Here is a 20,629-nt window from a genome sequence, read left to right as displayed (position 1 = left end):
GATAATGTTCTATAATGCAATAACTTTAACTCAACCTCTTTGTCCCCATAATACCTTACTGTAGCCAAGCACAAGTACATGAAACCATTTCCTCAGGCAAACGTGATGTCTGAAGCATCTTTAAACTTGAGTGAAACCACATTTATTTTCCCGTGAAGAGTTGAAGACAAGAGATAGAAAAGATAGATATTTATTGGAAAATGCATTTGGTAAACAATTACAAAACATTTTAAACAAGCAGTTAAAATAAATACAGTAGTTAGCCTATAAGAGGAGCACACATTCAGCCTTATCCAGAGCTTGATGCGCACGCCCATGTGTAAAGAGCAATTCCTGAGCAAAAGGAGCAATTTCCTGTTCACGTCTACATGCACATACTAGACACAGCCCTCCTGATTAAAGAGAAGAAAATTGCACTTGCATCAGAACTATGATGTGTGCAAGGAGGTATTGGATCAAAGCAATGGTTTGCCTTTCAGCTGCCAGCCACATAATGCCCTACAATGAATGAATCTGCACTACTGCTTGTACATTCGCGCATGCACACAGACACACAAAAGCAGACTGGGTCTGTATGAGCAATAGCTTATATGCACTCCCAACCTGATCACACACTGAGCTTGTCGGTTGCTAGATCTAACACACATGCTCCTCATCTCTTAGCCACTGTGATCTTACAGCATTTTAAGTAAATAACTTTTCATCTTGAGATCACCTGAATATTCCTTCTCCTCATTTAACATGGGAAATGGGTCTTGGCTCCTTCTTCCTGGCTGATACTTGGGTATTCCCTGCAAATTGTCTCTAGTTGTTGCTGCCTCTTGATCCCTGATGTATCTCCAGTGTTTCCAAGAGGTAATTTAGCAGTTCTGTACACGGTACAACCCAGGCATAAAACAAATCACCACACACACACACACACACACACACACACACACACACACACACACAGGGGGTAGCTTGTGTGCATCCATTTGCACTCATGGAACTGCTCCCTCCGCTGAGGTGGAGAACTCTTTGTGCACTCAGGCCCCCTACCAATAAGGGGATCATTAGATGGAGTCTCTGCTATTAACACAGAACAAACATTGAGCATCTTTCTCCTGAACTTTGCCTGAATGGAAGAGAGACAAAAATGGAGTGCAGCATTTCTGTTATGCCCCTTTAGCATTCACTTGTTGCCCCTGCTGGAGCCAGTATACTGGAGACAGAGAAGCTAATAATCTTTTCAAGCAAACTGGTTCTTATTTTCACATTAAAACATTTTTGTTTACTGAGAAAAAACCTTCCTGGTTAACATAGCTTAAGAAATAACTACAATTCATGATATGAAAAACAAACAAACCAAGGAACAAGCAGGGTCCATAACTCAATGGTAGAACACATATTTGCATGCAGAAGGCCCCGATTCACTCTCTGGCATTTTCAACTGAGAGATGTGTGCAGGTAGCAGGGTTGGGAATGACCTCCTGCCCAAGACTTTAGAGACCTGCTACAGATGAGAGTAGTCCTCCTGACCCAGCATAAAAAGCAGCTTCTTAGGAGGGGTAGCCACAGTAGAGATTTGGCAGAGCACATGCTTTGCATGTAAAATGTCCCAGTTCATTTTCCAGTCCCTGGAATTGTCATAGCTCACCTTGGGGAGCTACTGCTAGTCAAAAGAGAGAAGGCAGTTCCATATAGCCACAACTCCAAGGTTAGTTTTCAAACTTAGTACATCAACTTACAACTTTGGTGAGATTTAAAAAAAACAAAAAAAAATACACTTCAACAAAAAGTAAATAAAACCTTACTGCAAATATATCTAACAGCACAATTCTATTCATACTTACTTGGAAGGAAATCCTATTTTGTTCAATGGAGATTACTCCAAGGAAAGTGTGCTCACAATTGCAACCTAAAGGTGGTTTCTTAATGGTGTTGGAAATCATTAAGCCATCAAAGTCCTCACAGAGTTTTCACCCACACCGAATGAAGTCACTTCTTAGGTCTGAGTGCAGTAAACACTGTTGGGGCTTGTTCATACATGCGTACTCACTTGATGACTGTCACCAATGGACGACTTGCAGGTACAGCACTATCTCAGACTCACAGCTGTGAGAAGTCAGTTCAAATGTCAGCTGCCAATCACCAAGTGGACAGAAATCAAGGGCTTTTACAGGCATGTGTGCACCAGTCCCTTGGATGCACATACAGGGGAGCTACATCTTGCAAAACTCCCAAGACCTTAACTGTGGTCAAAGCAACTTAGGAACATCTTATGAGCTCTGAAGTGTCAGATATACCAAGGACACATGCTCAGCCCCAACCACAGGAGCAGTACCAGTCAACACAAAAAGTATATCACTTGGGGCAAATTCATTGTGGAGTTTCCCCCATAAACTCATAATTGCAGAAAGCCATAGCAAAACTGATGCCATCATGCTGCTGGGGGCTTGAGCCATCTTTTCTCTAGCTATACCAGCCACACTAGTCTTACGAGTTCCTGCTGTGCTGGGGGGGGGGTCACCATGAGGGTTGCATCACTTGCATGGATCAGATTTGCTGAACAGGAGCCACTCCCCCCCCCCCCATTTATTTTTTAACCTAGGCAATTATAACAGATTTAAAGTTATTTTGGTGTTTGCTGTAGTGTTGTTAAGCCCAAAGTCAGATTGAACTGATACCTTTTGTTTCAAATTCTGAATGGGGAAACAAACCAATATATATAACATTTTTGCATATCTACAGGCCAAAATGGTTTTTGCCCAATGGGAATTCTGTGGGTGATGATAAAAAAAAAAAAATTCAAGTTGGATCTATTTTTGTAAGTTATAGTACAGGGAGTCTCAAACAGTGATCTGTTGGTTTTCTCTGAAAATCGGTCTTTGGTGAGGCCCACAAGAATCTTGGAAGTGTCGGTACATCTGGTCGTAATGGGTGTCCTCTACCGTGAACACTGGGGGACTGCTGTTGTTCTTCCCAGCTTCCTCCACTAAGTGCCGAATGCTTAGCTGCTCAACCTACAGGTGGAAGACGACCAGAGAGTTTTGCTTCAATCAGTGGCATTCTAATGATGTGGAACTTTTAAATGCATAATGAAAAAGAGTGATACATCAACACAGAAACGTCAGTGTTTAAAATGCCTCAAGCAAACTGTTTCAGTAATGCTGCAAGAGTCCTGCCAGGCTAGTTGGGCATATTCTCCCCCCATTGCAGAGGCCAGGAGAAGAGCAGCTTGCTGAAGACCCACTGAGTTCATAGTAGAAGTGAAATTTAAACCAGGGACTTCCCAGTTCACAACTCAGCCTCTATGAGCCATAACAGCCAATACTGTTTTTAAAAGTTTTCGTCTTTTATTCCTTGCTTCTCGGGCACAATAGGCTCCCAAAGCAGCATACAATATATTGGGGAGGCGCTGGTGGAGAGGGCAGAAGGATACAGAGAATCTGTGGGATACAGCCCATGGAAACCAGTGATGTGTGGTGGGGTTCAAGGCTGGGAAGGCAGACCCAGAAGTATGATGCTGATATGACAACATCACTGCAAGGCATTCGGGGGAGGGGCCACCCCAGCACCATCACAGCAGAGGCTGAACTGTCACTGCCATAGGTCTAGTCTCTCCCTGAATGTTAGGCTTTTTTCATTGGAGGCGTGCAAGGCTCTGAGCCATTTTCACTGGAGCAGGACAAGACAGGCTCTGCCTCCCCTGACCACACGTCTCTGATGGAAGCAGCCCATCCATTGCTGGCAATCAATGAATGAAGGGCAAACAGGCATCAAGGAGTTGACAAGGGACCGGAGCAGGATCCAGTCCAGCCCTGCCCATAATCCACTTCCCAGGACACCCCCCACTGCCAACTACACATCCCAGAAGCCACCATTCTTGAAGACAGCTTTTGATGAAATGGCCTGGCCACCTGCTCCTATGCCCTCCAGCTACCTCTTCACCAGCCCCATGACTGATTGTCATTAGCAGCCCTCTTTCCCTCTTGCCTTGCATGTAGACTCCAGGCCCTTGTGACAGGAAACTTGTCACTTCTGTGTTCCCTGCACAGTGCAGAGTATGCCACAAATTACCCAATAAAATGCTGAGCAAATGAGCTGCAGTGCAGGGCATGGTGGCTACAGAGCTACGAGTGAGCCAGGCCACAAGTCAGAAAAGAGAACAAAAAACAAACCCATGAGACTTACTGTCCAATCAAATATGGGAGAAGACAAATCCTTTACAACATCACTAGCTAGAATGCTAGCTTGATTTTGAGCATGAAGTACATTTTTAACTGCCTCATATGTTTTTGGCTAAACAAGAGAACTAGCAACTTAGGTGTTCTGTATTGTTTTAAATACAGGCTGAGACTTGTGCCACATTCACAGCCAATGCAACTTGGGAGCATGAAAGAAAGAGCAACTGTGGCTTTATCTTTGGGAAATCACAGAATCCTCTTGCACAGACTATAGATGAGGGCAGTCAAGTCAGAGGAAAATCAAGCACAGTGGGGAGAAATACGTAGCATAAATAGCTGAGACTGCATTACTCACTTCCACAAGGATCAGCTTGAAGCGTGAGGAGACAGCATCTGGAAACTCCTCCCCAAAGCAGAGAAAGACTTTGCTGTTTGGGAAGCGGCCTTGGTTGTTGTAATATTGCTGAAGCTCTACGAGAACAACATGGCATATACTGAATTAGTCAGTGGTCAGTCTCCCTTCCATATATCTGTGAGCTTGACAGCCATCTGGGGCTGTAACAAAATGGAATCTGAGGTTCCTAGAATGACAAATCACAATAAGGGAACTCCACACTTGCAAGTGTAATTGCAAAAATAATGCAACATGCAAAGAGCTAGTTCCAGCAGTAGGTGGAGCCAGTACTTTTCTGCCCAGCCCACAAATGTACACGTTTGGTCCCTGTTGCATATACGCAACGTTGGGCAGAAATGGCTTAATCTTGGGTTGTTTGTCTGCTCACACCTTCCAACAAAATAAAGGCATTTTTTACTTTTATGACTTCAGCCCTGGGAAAATTTGTCCAGAATTGTGATGGTGGAACTCAATTAATGCCAGCAAACAATCAGGACTGCATATTCTGCAATACAAAAAGCACCTGCAAGTATCACCACCAGCCCACAAACTTAGCAGGCTGTGAATCTCGGCTTTTCAGTTTAAAAAAAGATAAACGTTTCTGGCTGTTCCAACTCTGAAGGGTGGAGCTTCATCCCTCGTTAGCCCTCTCTCAAGTAGCAGAAATTGTAATAAGCAATTATGGGCGCAATTCTATACTGCGCTGGAACAGGCAAGCCAGGAGGCTTGCGCTGTATCCAGTGCAGGATAGGAACCAAAAGCACTTTCCCCATGGGTCTCCTCTGTCTCCTCGGACTTGCACCACCTCTTGAGCCGCTCCATTCTCCCCAGGAATGGGGGTTGGGATCCAGCATAACTGCCGGATCCCAACCCTGCCTCCCACTCCCTGCCAGCCTGCCCCCAGGGCCGCCCACCACCCACCCTCCCCCTATCCAGGAACACCTCCCTCCTGCCTCCTCCCCCCCACCTACCTCAGAGCCTTGCATCGGCCCAGCCAGGCCGACGCAAGGTGCACGGAGGAAGCTGGCACAGAGGCTTGCTTCAGCCTCCGCAGGCCAGCGCTTCTCTGAGCACTGGCCCAGCTTCCTTCCAAGGAGGTGCAAACGTGCCTTAAGGCACTTTTACAACCCTCCTGGACTAGCACAAGGGACTTGCACCAGCTCAAGTCAAGGGCTGGATTTCGCCCTATGATACACAGGATTGACAGAAGTTGTGGAATTCCACCTCTCCGGCACTGCCTTACCACAACATTTGCATTTTGACCTTATTTTTTAAATCATAGGAATGCACACAGGCCAAAGCAAATCAAAAGAAGAGGAGCACACAAGGAAAGCAGAGAAGCATCAAAATGTGTTGCAAACCTCTGAGGAAGTAGGCTGTGTCAAAGATCTTGACCACCTCGTCTCTGTCAAGCTTGTTGGGCCTGTCCTTGTAGAGCATGGTGTTCCCGCTCCAGAAGACCCGACCCTGGCTCAGCCTCTTGATGAAAATGCCTTGCTTGTTGCAGTGCAGGAGTACACCCCGCTCCAGGTGGCCAAAGAGCTTCTTGGTTATGTGCCTCTGGCGCTCGTTTGGGATTGTGTCCGCTGAGGGAAAGCGCACATGTTCCAAGCTCTCCAGGGCATAAGGAGATTCCCCAAGGGAGATCCGGCAGCCTTCAGGACGAGAGGTGGTGGTGGTTCCCACCAGCTTCCCTCCATAATAGAAGTTGATCACCATCTGGGAATACCCTGCAAAAGCAATTGCGGTGTGGGCCATCAAGAAAGTGTGGACAGTTTCTTTTTCACCTAAATGTAGGTAGATGCAAAACCATCTTGAAGGGGGGATGACAGGGTGGCAGCGGGCAACAAGGAACCAGAAATTCTGGGAGCAAAGATTTAAACTATTGAAGGACACCAAGACATGCAACTAAGGGCCCAATCCTATCCAACTTTCCAGCTGAACCAATGGAGTGCTCACTGCAGTCAAGAAAACTTCCTCAAAGTAAGGGAACTTTTGCTCCCTTACCTCAAGGCTGCCCCAGTGCTGGAAAGTTGGACAGCATTGGGCCCTTAGGTTGCAATCCTATAATACCTCTACTTCTTAGACATGCATAACTTTTTTTACATGTATAACATTAAACTTTTTTTAAATAAATAATTGCACTGTTCATTTGGGAATACACCGAATTACAGATGGCCAAGTTAATGATCCAAGTTTGTTTTATTCAGAAAGACCAAGGATTTCTGGTATTTTTTTGGCATATCAATGGAATGAAACAAAACTATTTGACAGATTGCAAAGGAAATGCAATAAAACCAAGCCTAACTGCATTGGCTGTTGTAGGAGACAGGAAGCTTTAGGTTTACCATACCTGAATGAAGTGGCTCGTATCCTGAGAACCCACTCATCAGGGACAGAGCTATAAATTAAAAAGAAAAGACATTTATATTCCTGTATGCAATGAATACATCTCACATCTCTGAACTCTCAAGTTTTCTCCCGTCATTATTGTCACATCTTCCACACTGTTTAAATACCTTGCTGGAAGCCGAAGAATTGATGAATCAGAGAGCTGGCCAACAACACCATCTGACTGGTTCAGCAGCCAAGATAGATGTTTCACACTCCTAAACGCCTTAGCTAGGGTTTATGCATGCAAAGCACTGCCACCCTGTATAGTCCTTCCTGCCCCCCATCTATACTCCATAATATCCCTGGCTATTACTCAGAAGGCCTGTGGCATCATAGAATATGGCTCCATTATAGAGCCCAACCCAGCCCATCCTCCACCATTTATTTATTTTATTTGAAAAATTTATATCCCGCCTTCCTATGCCAAAGTAAATCCCCATAAATGAAGGGACCTGAATTCTGGAAATTTGCTGGTTTTTCACTTCCTTACTTTCCATCTATTCATATCTCTTGTGACATATCTATCAGAGATGGAAAGCCATTGCAGCAGCTAACTCTGTTTTTTTATTCCAAAATAAATAATGGATCCCTCAAGTCTAGCATTGTCCACTTTGGCTGGTAAAAACTCTCTAGAGATTGTGGCCTCTCTGCACCTCAGAAGGCCTCCCAGACACTACCAGAAGACTCTTCTTGTCATGTCTGGGAGGTATAGGGAAGGCCAACCTGCAGATTTCATTATTCATGGGTATTGGTATCTGGGGGGGGGGGTCTGGGAATGGATCCCCCCATGGATACCGAGGTCCAACTGTATCTGCAACCTGGAATCTTTTTATTTAAAAGATGCCAGGGACTTAATCTGGAACCTTCTTCATACAAAACATAAACAATAGCCCCAATGGAGCTGCCATGGAATTCTCCTGGCAGGCTGAAGTCACTCTATCCTCGCTAGACCTTCTTCCTAAGCACATAAACAGTTTCTCACCTTGGTTTGATTGATGAGTCCACCAATCTGGTACTGGTGCATTTCTGCAGGTCTCCTGGGGTGGGGAAGGGCTTCTTTTTATTGTGCCAAGATATTCATCCACTGAGGGAGACTGGGGAGTTTGTGAAAGAAGAGAAAGTCTAACTGTTGAGACAGCAAGGCTAACATGGTACAGGCCCAAAGGCTGAAAGCTGTTATAAGCCCGAAAGTTATTACACTGCTTCATATAACTAGGAGATCATCTGATCACAAGGAGATTATTATTAATTTACATCATTGTTTCTCAATGTTTGTCCCCTGTCATACCACTTCACATGGTCCACCTATCGGAAGTACCACTGGAAGTAACTGGTGATTATGTCATTGGCAGTTACTTCCGGATTGGGAAGCCAGATTCAACATGGCAAACAGCAGTGATAGGCTCAGGGCAAATGAGAGGGCTTTTTCAAGTGCACAAAGCACATGCTGGAGCTCTGTCCACTGAGCTGAGCCTCCTAATGCTACTTACCATATTGCACTGCTGGTCTTGCTGCCAGATGGTGGAGGTCTGGGGGTTCTGTGAGTACCACCAGACACCACCTCAAGTACCACCAGTGGTATAAGAAACACCGATTTAGATAATACTAATAATATGTAGCAGACATAGCACCCTTTCCCACATGCTCAATGCACTTCCTTATTGCTGAGGCAATAAGGAAACAACAACATTAAGAACAAACTTTATAATAACTATGATTCCCCCCTTCCACCCCGCAGCAAACTGTATTTTGAGCTCTGTGAAAACATGATCTGCTTGCAAGCTAAACAGAGAAAAAGACTCCAGATCTCAAAAAGGTTCTGCATCTCTGTACCCTACTCATCCATATATCCTGCACATGTGCAATTGAATTTAGGCTTATATACTGAAACACATACAGTTTTTTAAGTGATGCTCCAGCATTGCAAAAATCATGGTGAGCTACCTCTTTTATCAGATCATCCATTGCAGAAGGGCCACAGTCCATGTCTTTGACTTCGCTCAAGCTGCATCCGTTCCCCATCCCCATTTTGCCTGGAATGAGACACAACCGAGATGCCATTACTACCTGCAGCAAGGTACATGGGCCTGGCTTATGTCTTGAATGCCTTGAACAAGAGAGGCCAGCAGCATTAGAGAGAAACTAATGTTATGTAAAGGTTAGAATCCCACTCAGTCCCCATGCCTACTGGGAGAGCTGCAGCCTGCCACCATCTCTCAGCCTCAGCAACATCCAACGGGCTGCAGCAGCGAGGATAAAATGAAGGAGTGAGCAGAAAACTTGTGCACTCTTTCTGGAGGAGTGTGTGAAAAAGAGATGAAGCAGCTTGTGACCAAGAAGAAGCCCTACTGTGTGAATGTGGATGCATCAACTGGAAGGCCATACGAGTGCCGGACTTTTTTTGTGGCATCTGCTGGTTAATTTAGAACAGGTCTGAGCATAACCTCCCCAGTTTTGCAGATGAAGAGGCTCTTTTGAAAAATAGAGGCATGTTCATCACAGCCTCACACCAAAGATCGCCACCAAGACCCCCACTTGATGATACTGAGCTGAAGCCTTTGCCCCACCTGCTATATTGTTCACTCCACAACAGCCTGTCCTACGCTTTTCATAAAACAAGGGAATTGTTTGTTCTTGTCACAAAAGATAGAGAAGAACCACAGAACTGGCCTGCTGCATATTATCAGTAGTTCAAAAAAATACCACAACACTTGCAATGCATGGAATGGTAGGTGCAGTGACTTACTGCTCATGTGTAGTTTTTTACCCACATGTGCACTGTAGACAAGATGTATTGATTCCACACATCCAGAGATTGTGGGGAGGGAGCTGAACCCTGAAGAATGACAGTAGTAGCTCCTGCCAATAAAACTTTAACAAGTCATTTCCAAAAGGCAAAAATATGGGCAACATGGAATACAGTTCCACAGGTATTATAGTGGTAGGAACCAGAACAAAGAGAACTATCCTTGATAGATTGGGATAGTTTGACTGCATGCTTTGGGACCATCAGGTTGGCAAAGGAAATACAGAAAAGCACAGCATCATATCTGGAATTTTTTTTAATGCAAAAAGCCCTGATATACACAACCCCGACACCCACTTCTTTTTGTATGACCAAGAAGAATTTGAAACTCAGGCTGCAGTTCAGACCAGAGAACATAAACAGCACATGCTAAGGTGCTGAGAGGAGATTTCTTGATAACTAAATTGTGCATGCTTGAAAAGACACCACACCAAAAAAGAAACCACAGATAAAAATAAAACACAGCGCAGCTAATTTAATACCGGACATTTCAGAGACAGCCGTTCTCTGCTCTGTTACTGCAACCACAAACACAGCTCAATTTTACGTCAACAAAGAGTATGGTGGGAGTTGATGCTGCTTGCATGACGGTTTGGGGGCCCCTGAAAACCAAGTGTTGTTTGGGGAGGTACTGAAGCTTTCTCACAGAACTTTTACATGGAGGTTAAAGAATTAAGCCTGATACAGTGGTAGTTTCTTTATAAAGATGTTAGAGTTGAGTCTCAAAACTTGTAGATTCAATGTGGTTTACATAGGCAGGCTGACCAAAAACTCCTTTTGAAAAAATGCAGTTTTTACACAAGAGTTGTTCCATGAGAGAAACTCATAGGATTGTCCATTTCTCCAGACGTTTCCCTTCATTGTGCAATGTCATCCTGGCTACACAGCTCTTGCACTTTCCAAGCTTCCACATCAGAGTTTAAAAACACACCCAAGGGCCCAGTCCTATCTAACTTTCCAGTGCTGATGCAGCTAAAATGTAACCCCAAGGTAAGGGAACAATTGAGGAGGTCTTTGTGACTGCCGCCCCCACAGCAAGATGCAGTGTACCCCCCTATTGGCATTGCTGCAGCTGCATCAGCACTGGAAAATTGATGGATCAGATTGATGCATTATTCATGTGGAAAGCATATCCTGATGTGGGTCCAGTCTCATCTCTGACAATGGCTCTATTGAAAGCTAACTCCCTTTTTTTGCAATACTCTCACAAATCATCAATAGGATAGCTGAGGAGTAACAGTTTTTTTTATTTCTGAAGTAAGGCAGTACCTCCATTAGAACTAACTAAACAAATCACATGATAATTGGCAAGTTTGAGTTTTCCAATCTGGATGCAACTTTTTTGTCCATTACCCATCTCCTTATTTTCTTAACAGTCAGCCTGAAGAAGCACCCCAGAAAACTCAAAATCTTTCTTAGTGACTTTAATAAAACTATTTCCCTACTTCTAGGATTCTGCCAACCACATAACTTCAAGTCCATCAAACTTACATTTCTGTTCTTCCTCCGGAACAATGCGGTAGACTTTGTATGGCTCGGATATGTCCAGCTGGGACCTGTCAGTCACCTCTTCAAAGTCGGGGCTCTTGTTCAAGGCACAGCGTAACCTCGTCTTCCACGTTGCTGGCTCAGCTTTGTCACCTTCTTTGAACTTCCCCTTGAACACTGCCCAAGCCTGGATTTTAAGCAGAACAGTTTCTCAAAATCTCAGAGGTACTTTAACAAGATCATCCCTACAACTTTGGGTGCATTGATGGGAATTTGTAACTCCTATATTCACTTTCATCCATACACACCCTATGCTTCTTTTTACATTTCAGAGCCAGCCTCAGATAGTCTTGGCCCTATTTTTTAAGTTCAAATGGACATTCAGCCTGGAATATGTGGGTGCTCTCTGTTTTTCTTACCAAAGCTGCACAGTACTGCTTTTTTCTGTCATCAGATGTTGCTATCATTATCCACACCTTAACAGCACTTATTAACAAAATGCAAAACGGAGGAAAGTGATTCTCCGTGTAAAACCAGTGTGGGTCCATGGGCCCATACTACATTTAGTTTAGACACACAACCAACAACAGAAGGATTGAATACAGTGTAGCTACATGAAAAGACCAACAGTAAAACTGAACTAGCCCAAAACAGAGTGAGGCTTTTTCTACTATGTGATTTGTTTTATATAGAGAACAAATCCATGTGGGTTATTGATTGTGAAAACTCACTTCCAAAACCTTTGGAAGCCTCAAAGGCCTTCAGAATCTTCTATAATACAACCAACAAGTGCCACCTACAAAGAAGACTATTCAGGTAGCAAACTGGAGTTGGCTCTGATTCATACCTTGAATATGGAGGCATCCACCTCCTGGTTGTAATCCTGCTTGCCTGCATGTTTCCATGGGATACGGAACATGGTTTTCTCTTCATTCTCCCAGATCAGGCCAGGATACATCCCACTATCAATCTGTTCGATTAGCCATTGCCTCAATCGCCTTCCACTGTTTCGGTCGCACATTCTGAATGGAAGAGTTTGAAGAACTGTTGTTTTAATCTGTTGCTAAAGTGTCCCCCCACCTTTCCAAAGTGGCTACCATTAAAAACAACAACATCAAAACTATAAAGCAACAAGATCATCATAAAAATCAAGAGCACCAAAAATGAATTCAAAATCTGAAACATACATACACAGACAGAACTAAGACCCAGTCAATCCTGAGAGATGACTGTAAGATTCTCCCAGATCAGCTTGTCGGTTGAACCATTGCTCTGCTATCCGCAAAAATCCATCCCATGAACATTTACTTGGAATCAAGTTCCACTGATTTCAGCAGGGCTTACTTCCAGGCAAAAGTGCTTAGAATTGCAGTCCATAACAGCACAAAGATAGCAGCAGCTCAGAAGAATAAGAAGGGAGGGTTATTGAAATTTGACAATTATATATATTAAAATGGTTGTCCTGCCCTTTTGGAGACATTTGGCAAATTTATGACAGTTTAAGAGCAAAACATGAATATAAAATAAACTGAGAAAACCATTTTTCAAGTCTATGCTCAACTTCTTTTGTCTAATTCCAGTTCAGCACTAAGCAGTAAAGGGTTCCACCACACTCCTGAAAAACATCAGATTCAAACTTGGAATGGTCTTCAGTGGAATGAAGTTACACAGCTGTGAGACAACCACCAACATCCTTGCACAAATGTTGTACAGAAATATACAAGTCTCAGGGATGGTAGCTATATTCATCACTTTAAAGTGATGAAAGGGCAGGAGGTCTGGTCTAGAGGGTAGAGCCTCCGTCTACCTGAAGATAACATCCACAAGGTCGCCAGTTCGAGGCCACCGGCACCGTGTGACCTTGGAGCAGCTGACAAGCTGAAGCCGAGCAATTCCATCTGCTCTGAGCGTGGGAGGATGGAGGCCAGAATGTGAAGCCAGATCGGAATGAAACACCTTGAATGTAGTCGTTCTTGAAAGAAAGAACCTTCTTTGAAATTGTAAAAATCCCTATTTAATAAGGGATTTAATAAAGCCTGCCTATGTAAACCGCCTTGAATAAAGTCTTGAATAAAGACCAAGAAAGGCGGTATATAAATACCTGTTGTTGTTGTTGTTGTTAAAGTGACACCAACAAAGAGTATTGTGACAAATTTGAGGGTAAGAAGAACAGCAGAAAAACCTGTTGGATTAAATCAACAGTTTATCTAGTCTGGCATCATTTCCAACAGTGGTCAGTTGGAGATTTGGGGAGAAATTCACAAGCAGGGCATAAAGTCAACAGACCAAGCAGATTATTACAGCATACACTGTAATAGCCAGAGTCCAGTTCACTAGATGTAGGAAATGGTCACATGAACAAGGCATTGCGAGATCCATTTTTGGAACTTCTGAGTGCAGAACAAATTGGACAGCAACTGCATCTTGGTGAACATCTGAAGCTGCCTTATACCAAGTCTTGCCAATATTTATATACCGCTTTTCTACAAGAATAGTTCACAAAGCAGTTTACATTGTAAAATAAATCCATCTATCTCATTTTTTCCCCATGGATGGGCAATTGCACTCTGGGATTTGCAATGAATTTTTCCCAGCCTTAATGGAGTTTCCAGGGATTGCACCTCTGTTCTACCTCTGACCTTTTAAAGCAGCATGCCATTTTCTAAATTTCTCCCCCAAAGCTGCTATCTGCTCCACAGGGAAAAATCTACAGGTGGGTATACAAAATCAGAGAGTACAGAGAGAAGAAAAGGTTGGATTTTGTTTTGTTTCATTTCAAAGTGAGACCAAAAGGTAAAGCAGGGTCAGGGTCAGCCTTTCCCAACTAGCTGCTGGATTCTATAGGTGAGAGGAAAATCTCTAGTAAGCGACTTGCAACAGATCAAAAGCAGTAAACTGAGTGTATCTCAAGAAATGGATATTTCCTTACTGCTGCTTGCATTTGTTAAAAGGTAGAAGGGAATGCTACACTTTTTGGAAAAGTCACCTACAGAGGATAAAAACCCGGCACAAATGTGTGGTCCAGGACCTTTTGAAGTGTAATGATGACTACTCAAGATTAACGAATGAGTGTGGAAATGTTAAGCAAAAACTATAAATGGAAATCTCACATAGAACAGTCATTTCAGAATTTGAAATTTTGGTCATTTCTTCCTGAAAAAGAGTTATGTCCTCCTATTACACAGTAGTTACTAAACCAAGTCAGATTAAAAGCAGTTCCTCCTTCTCTCTTTCTCTTTTGTTCTTAAATCAGGTTAGCTATGCAACAAAACTGTTACAACAAGCAGTTGTAACACAATACTCTTATTGGAAAATCATGATTTCTAAAGCATCTTTTATGGGACAAAACATTTGCAACTTTTCCACAATTTTGGTCTCCTTTCTTCCCTTTAACACAGTCCAAGTCTGAAAGCCTCTGCTCACTTCCTTGAGACTAAATCCCATCCAACCCAATGAGGCTTCCTTCAATTAAATACACCAAAGACCCAATCCTCTCCAACTTTCAGCACTGATACAGCTGCAATTGAGCCCTGAGATAAGGGAACATTTGTTCCCTTGAGGATGCCTCTGTGACTGTGCCCCCCCCCCCACTGCAGGATGTGGTGTACACCACATTGGCACAGCTGCATCAGCGCTGGAAAGCTGGACAGGACTGGGCCCCAAGTATGAGGAGGCATGGCTGCAATTTACCTGGGAGTAAAACCCCACTGAACCCAAGAGTTTTACTTCTGAGTAAGCACTGAGAGGATGAGGTCCAAAACCTAACCAACTTTCCAGTACAGTTATAGCTGTGCCAATGGGACTTAGGGGGCATTCTGCAGTGGGGTAGCAGTCACTGAGGCCTCCTCAAAGTAAGGGGATGTTTGTTCCCTTACCTCAAAGCTGCATTGCCCTTACTGTCCCTGCTGGAAAGTGGGTTAGGATTGTGCCCTCAGCCATGCATAGCCTTAATACAGAAAGAGGCTGTCACAAGTTTTTAGAAGTTGGATCTTACAGCAGACAAGAGATGCAAATCCATCCCGGGTTTCCAGGATCAAGAACACTTTTTTAAAAACCCCATTTCCTTCCAAATCCAGCAGCACGATAGAAACACACAGGAAAAGGGAGCCCAAATAAGGCTGCAGTCCTAAGCAGCTTCTGAAGAGTCTTGCTTGCCTTCTGAGCACAAAAAAAAAGTGACAGGAAGTCATGTTGGTCTATCAGAGGAAAAACCAGTCCAACCACCACAATCTGGTAATCCTTGCACTACAACCACCTTCTGAAGACGAGTAAAGAGCCCAATACTATGCACGTCTACTCAGAAGTAAGTCCCATTCTAGTCAATGGGGCTTACTCCCAGGAAAGTGGAGCTAGGATTGCAGCCTAAACTGCGCTGCACATATTCCTCAGGGCTAACCCAGAAGCCCAAATCCTGGTCTTTGTTACTAGGATGCAGTCGATCAGGAGGAGGCTGCAAAAGTAAAGCCCCAGGCAGAAGGTTCGCAAGACCAAAGGAGCTCGGCTGGGCAACTGATGGACAGCCTGGGACAAGAGCCAGCAGCCTCCCTTCGCAAGAGACCCTGCCAGAACAAGACAAAGCTCCCAGGGGTGCATCAGTCTGGACCCAGGCACGTCCACTGTCAGAGCCAGTGGGACTCTACACGCTACTGCACGCACACGCGAGAACACTGACCTCCACATCTGTCAGGGCTGTGGCTGGCTAGATCGCTGTCCGCACTGGGCGCCGGGTCACGGGAGGTGAGCAAAGGCAGGCTCTGCCAATGCACCAGTCCATGCGCACCTATAAGAACGGGGAGGGTCTACGGTCGCCTCCCCGCGGGAGCGGCCACCCAATAGCAAGTGGTGATCGGGGGCGAGCTGGCCAATGGGGAGGGGCCAGGGCAAGAAACTTTCTTCTCACTGCCTTCGCTTCCGAGAAATCAGGCGCAGCGGCACGTGGGGGTCCGGTCCAGATTCCCGGGTCAGCGTTCCATTCCCGGGTCAGCGTTCCATCGGTCCTTTTTCGCTCGGCGCGTAATTGCGCATGGTCGGCCCGGGTCAGCTGGGGGGGAATCTTGAGGTGCTCCTGTAGCCTCCCGGGTGGTGCGCCCTGATCTTCAGACCTGGGGAGCAAGACCGTCCGCAGCTGGTCTGCGAGGCTTCCTCACCTCCCTCTACCCACCTTAAACTCCCACCTCACTGTGGGTTGGCACAGAGGGGCGTCCAGGTGACCGCACCCACCTCCCCCCTCCCTTCAGCAGCCTTCGAGGCTAGAGAGTATTGATCGACAGAGCAGAGCCCTGCCCGCGCCCAGGGCAGCTGGAAGCCCGGCCAGGGTTGGAAGTGGAGGGCGGAATCCAATGCCCGAGCTGGCGGAGCAGAAAAGGGGGCTTGTTTTGACTTGTTTCCTCCAGGCAGTCCAAGCCAGTGAGCCGGGCAGCAGCAGATCGCTTGGAGTGGAGCTGCCAGGCTGGGAGTTTCCCAGCGTTTCGTGACGGTGATGGTGATGCTGATAGACGGGCACCTGCCCGAGGGGAGGGAGTCTGCCCGAAACTCTCTACAGCAGGAGAGAGACAGAGAGAGAGGTCAGAGGCTGTATCCTTTCTCAGGCAAGGGAGGGCAGCTTTTCGAAGCCTCTGGTGCACACTGGGGGCAATTGGCAGGCTGGGGTGGACAGCCTTTGTAAATTGCCTTTGTAGATTGTAAATTCTTGACTGCCTTTTTATTAAAGCCTCCAGCAGCTTATTTGGTTTATAAGCACAAGAGCATAAGAGGAGCCCTGCTGGATCAGGCCCAGGGCCCATCTAGTCCAGCTTCCTATATCTCACAGCGGCCGCCAGGTGCCTCAGGGAGCACATACAGGACCTCAAGATACTTGCATCTGGCTGCCACCTCCCTGCATTATGGAACTCTACAGCACAGGTGGGCAGGCAGCTACTCGCCCAAGCAGGGACCAGACCCAAACCAGCTGAGCTTCAGCAGGGCGGCTGCCTTATGTGCCTGCAGACTGTGCCCGGTGACCTAGCACGCTATCTCAGGGGCAGGATACCAGAGGAGTGAGGAGGGGAGAGGAGCCTGTGTGGACCATGGCACCCACTCAGGACTATCATTAGGAGGCAGCATGTTTGGGCACTTACGGAGGCCTGTGCCACTGCTGAGAGCCACCATTGCAAGCCCCCTGGATCTACTGCTCATCCTCCTTCCTCATACTTGTCACCTACTTGCTCCCCTCTTGTCCCAGAAAGGGAGGACAGACAAACAGTGCTGGTAGTTAGGAAAATCAGTAGCAGATCACCAAAATGGTAGTGAGGAGGGGGCCTCTCTGAAAGTGCCCTACTCACGGGTCCCTCAAAGCCTGTGTTCAAGACCGTGCCAGCCCTTTAAAACTGTTGCATAATGACCAGATGCTCTGCCACAGTTGGAGAGCTCTGGGAAAGGAGCCAAATGGTGGTTGCTACCAGTTAGGCCAGTGGAGGGGGCTTAGCTGTCCTATCTCTTCCTCGGATTCATCCAGGTGGGATGGCAACTGATGGAGGTCATTCTGAAGAGGAAGAGTCAAACAGCCAAGCCAGTGAAGGGGGCTTAGTTATTACCTTTCTCTCTCTCAGATGTGTGTGAATAATGAAACTAAGAGCCCAATGCTATGGAGGCTACCATCCCGCAATACAGCGGCACAGAAACGGCCACTGTGCTATGCAGTGGGGCCAAGGAGACAATCAGAGGTCTCCTTGGTGTAAGGGAACATCAACACCATAATCCTGTGTCAGGCCCAGGAAGTCCCTATGGGTCAACCTGGATCTGTGCTAGCTACTTATCTGGCACAGAACCAAGAAGATCTGTGTGGGGCTTCAAGGGGGGATGGGATGTGGCAGTAGCCTCTGCGGCTGTCCCCGCCCCCTCTCAGGCCTGAACTGCCCCCATTCTGCCCTCCCCCCACTTCCCGGCAGTTCACTTATCCCAGTTGGCAGGCACAGCTCCAGCTATGGAAGGGGTCTGCCAGCACACATCTCTCCAGCGGTGGCACTGGCATCCGCAATGTGCTTTATGGCACATTTGCAACCATGCACATGCCAGTTCTGCCAGCACTAGTCAGCATAGGATCGGGCCATTAGCCAATGAATACTACATCTGAATACTAGAGAAGGGTGGTAGTTATTGCTGCAGCTATCCCAGGTTATTTATAAACACTCTGTCTAATGAAGTGCCCTTAGAATGATAAAGTGCCTGACAAAGCATGGGTCTTTCCAAACACAGTGGAAGGTATGCCCTTGTTTGCTTCATAGGGACCTGAGAATTTTCTTCACTCTTTTGCAAATGTTGAATCATCATGATTTAAATTCATGTCAGGCTAAACTCCTTCTTGCAATTCTCTACTTGGGTCCAGTATAGTAACATCTATGAACTGTTACCAGATCAGGAGGTCATTCCAAGTCATTTGCTGTAGAAATATCTTCAGTAGGAAGTAAATATTTCCAGGTCATCACAACATGGGGGTGGGGGGAGTCTCATATTTCCTTGAAGTTAAAGATTTCTTACAGTTCACTTATCTCATAGGTCCTGGAAATCTAAATGTTGAATTTTTTATGGCTCGCTAGTGTCTTGCTACCAAATACATTGACTTTTAAAAATCCTGTTGTTTTCAGTGGACTTTTTCCTGTTAACTGCATTTGTGATGGGAGCCTTAGAAAGACTGTTCTAGCAAGGAGTCCTAAGAGAACTGTACCAGAGAAGCTGTTTTGGATAATCACCCCCAATTTCCTCCATTTTCCTCCATGGAAAAGAACAGCAGTGGGTTTTTATTTTTGCTGCATCTGAGTACACCGATATTGTACCTTTTTGACTTTCCCTTCTCATTTTCCTTTTGACCATAAGGTGATGGACTAGGTTAAAAAAAAGATACCACATATCTTCTATAACTTCCTATTCCTACCAGAAACCGTCTTTTTTTCTTTCTTTCTAATGCACAAGTTCCACTGTCAGCTTCCTGTGCCATTTACAGCGTAACCAGACGCTCTGTCTGGGCATATGCTGAACTTCCTCCCCAATCCATTTTGATTAACAGCAGAATTTGCAGTTGTTTCTCCAACTAATTTCAGGTTGCTGTCCCAGAGAGGAAGAGAGGGGCAGCAGGGGAGGCAAAAATCCCAGGGCCTGAGCTTCCAGGGGGTCCGAGTCATGACAAAACAAACTATGCACTAAACAACAAATGTATTACAAAACAAAATTGGATACCTCAGTCTCAGCCTTTCCAAGAATTCCACTACAGCTTTAATCCACTTACCATGCACTTCTATTACCTCAATGCATTTAGGAAGGGGGGGTCCAATCAGGCAGCTTGCCCCAGGCCCAATGCCAGCTCTCAGCCACCCTGGAGAGAGAGTGAAGGTTGTTGGTATTGCCTTCTACCTGCTTTGGGGTGAGGATGGGGAAAGAGGCTGGCATTTTGAAAGGCTGAGGAGATACAGTAAAGGAATTTCAAACTGCAGAAAAGCCGTTCTTAGATGGAGACTCATATAGAGGATGAGTTGGAGAGCTGATTTCAGTGCAAAACATCTTGCAACTCTCCCTGATTGTTGCTGGGGAAAATACTACTCCTCCCCTAGCAAGTGGCATCCTTGTGACTGGGAATGCCATCTGGAAGGTGATTGTGTGACTGTCACGGGCACCAACCAGGTACCCAACATCACTGACAAGGGGGAACCCAACTCCTCCAATCATGCATGAACAATGGTGTATCCTTGTATGACTGCTCAATCTGCCAAGAGGGGACTTTCACAGGAGCCGAGAGTGATTGGGGGAACCCCTTGATCTGGTTTCAACCTCAGGCAGGCAGCTCCTTGTCATACTTTGCCATGAGACTTCAGTGGTACTTACGAAAGTGGAACTTCTCCAGTTGTGGCCTGAAGACTTGTCGGCTTTAGCAGTATTGAACCTGACCAGGTTAACATACTCTTAAGGATGTAATCCTAACCAACTTTCCAGCACTGGCATAGCTGTGCCAATGGGGCGTGTGCTGCATCCTGCAGTTGGGGGGTGGGTCATGGAGGCCTCCTCAAGGTAAGGCAATATTTGTTCCCTTACCTTGGAGTTGCCTTGCCCTTACCTCAGTGCTGGAAAGTTGGTTAGGATTATACCCTAAGTCTCCCCTCCATTGAGTATTCTCTTTCAGTGAAAACAAAAGCAGGCCCCCTGAATCATTTATTAAACTGAGAATGTGACCCTCAGCCCACAAGTTGACATTCCTATGGGACTTGCCTTCGGGCCCAGAAAATATTTACCCAGAAGTTTCATCTGTGTATGTTGGAAGGGCCCTTAATTTACCAACAAATATAATCCAGTTTGGATAAAACATGTATTCGTATCTCACCTTTCTTCCAACATGGAACTCCCAGACAGTTAGGT

At 45.6% G+C, this 20,629-nt stretch overlaps 1 protein-coding gene across 1 annotated transcript; it reads right to left on the bottom strand.

Annotated features, from left to right (window-relative positions):
* Window positions 1–246: 246 nt before the first annotated feature.
* IRF8 (interferon regulatory factor 8) lies at window positions 247–15,975 on the bottom strand. Its single transcript, XM_066637294.1, has 9 exons — window positions 15,921–15,975; window positions 12,096–12,270; window positions 11,252–11,435; window positions 8,899–8,987; window positions 7,937–8,048; window positions 6,914–6,961; window positions 5,922–6,290; window positions 4,522–4,637; window positions 247–3,002 (listed from the first exon to the last, which is right to left on the bottom strand). The coding sequence occupies exons 1-9, from the start codon at window positions 15,926–15,928 to the stop codon at window positions 2,829–2,831; spliced, it is 1,275 nt and encodes a 424-aa protein (XP_066493391.1). The 5' UTR covers window positions 15,929–15,975; the 3' UTR covers window positions 247–2,828.
* Window positions 15,976–20,629: the final 4,654 nt, after the last annotated feature.

This window comes from Tiliqua scincoides, chromosome 9 (assembly GCF_035046505.1).
Source record: "Tiliqua scincoides isolate rTilSci1 chromosome 9, rTilSci1.hap2, whole genome shotgun sequence".
Taxonomy (NCBI): Eukaryota; Metazoa; Chordata; class Lepidosauria; order Squamata; family Scincidae; genus Tiliqua; species Tiliqua scincoides.
This window is presented reverse-complemented; position numbering and strand designations above follow the sequence as displayed.

Excerpts from the sequence above, each read along its gene's own strand:
- IRF8 (XM_066637294.1), bottom strand. Across the intron at positions 8,049-8,898 it reads TGGATGATCTGATAAAAGAG|TCTCCCTCAGTGGATGAATA; the intron begins GTAGCTCACCAT and ends CAAACTCCCCAG. Across the intron at positions 3,003-4,521 it reads TCAAGCTGATCCTTGTGGAA|GTTGAGCAGCTAAGCATTCG; the intron begins GTGAGTAATGCA and ends TTCCACCTGTAG.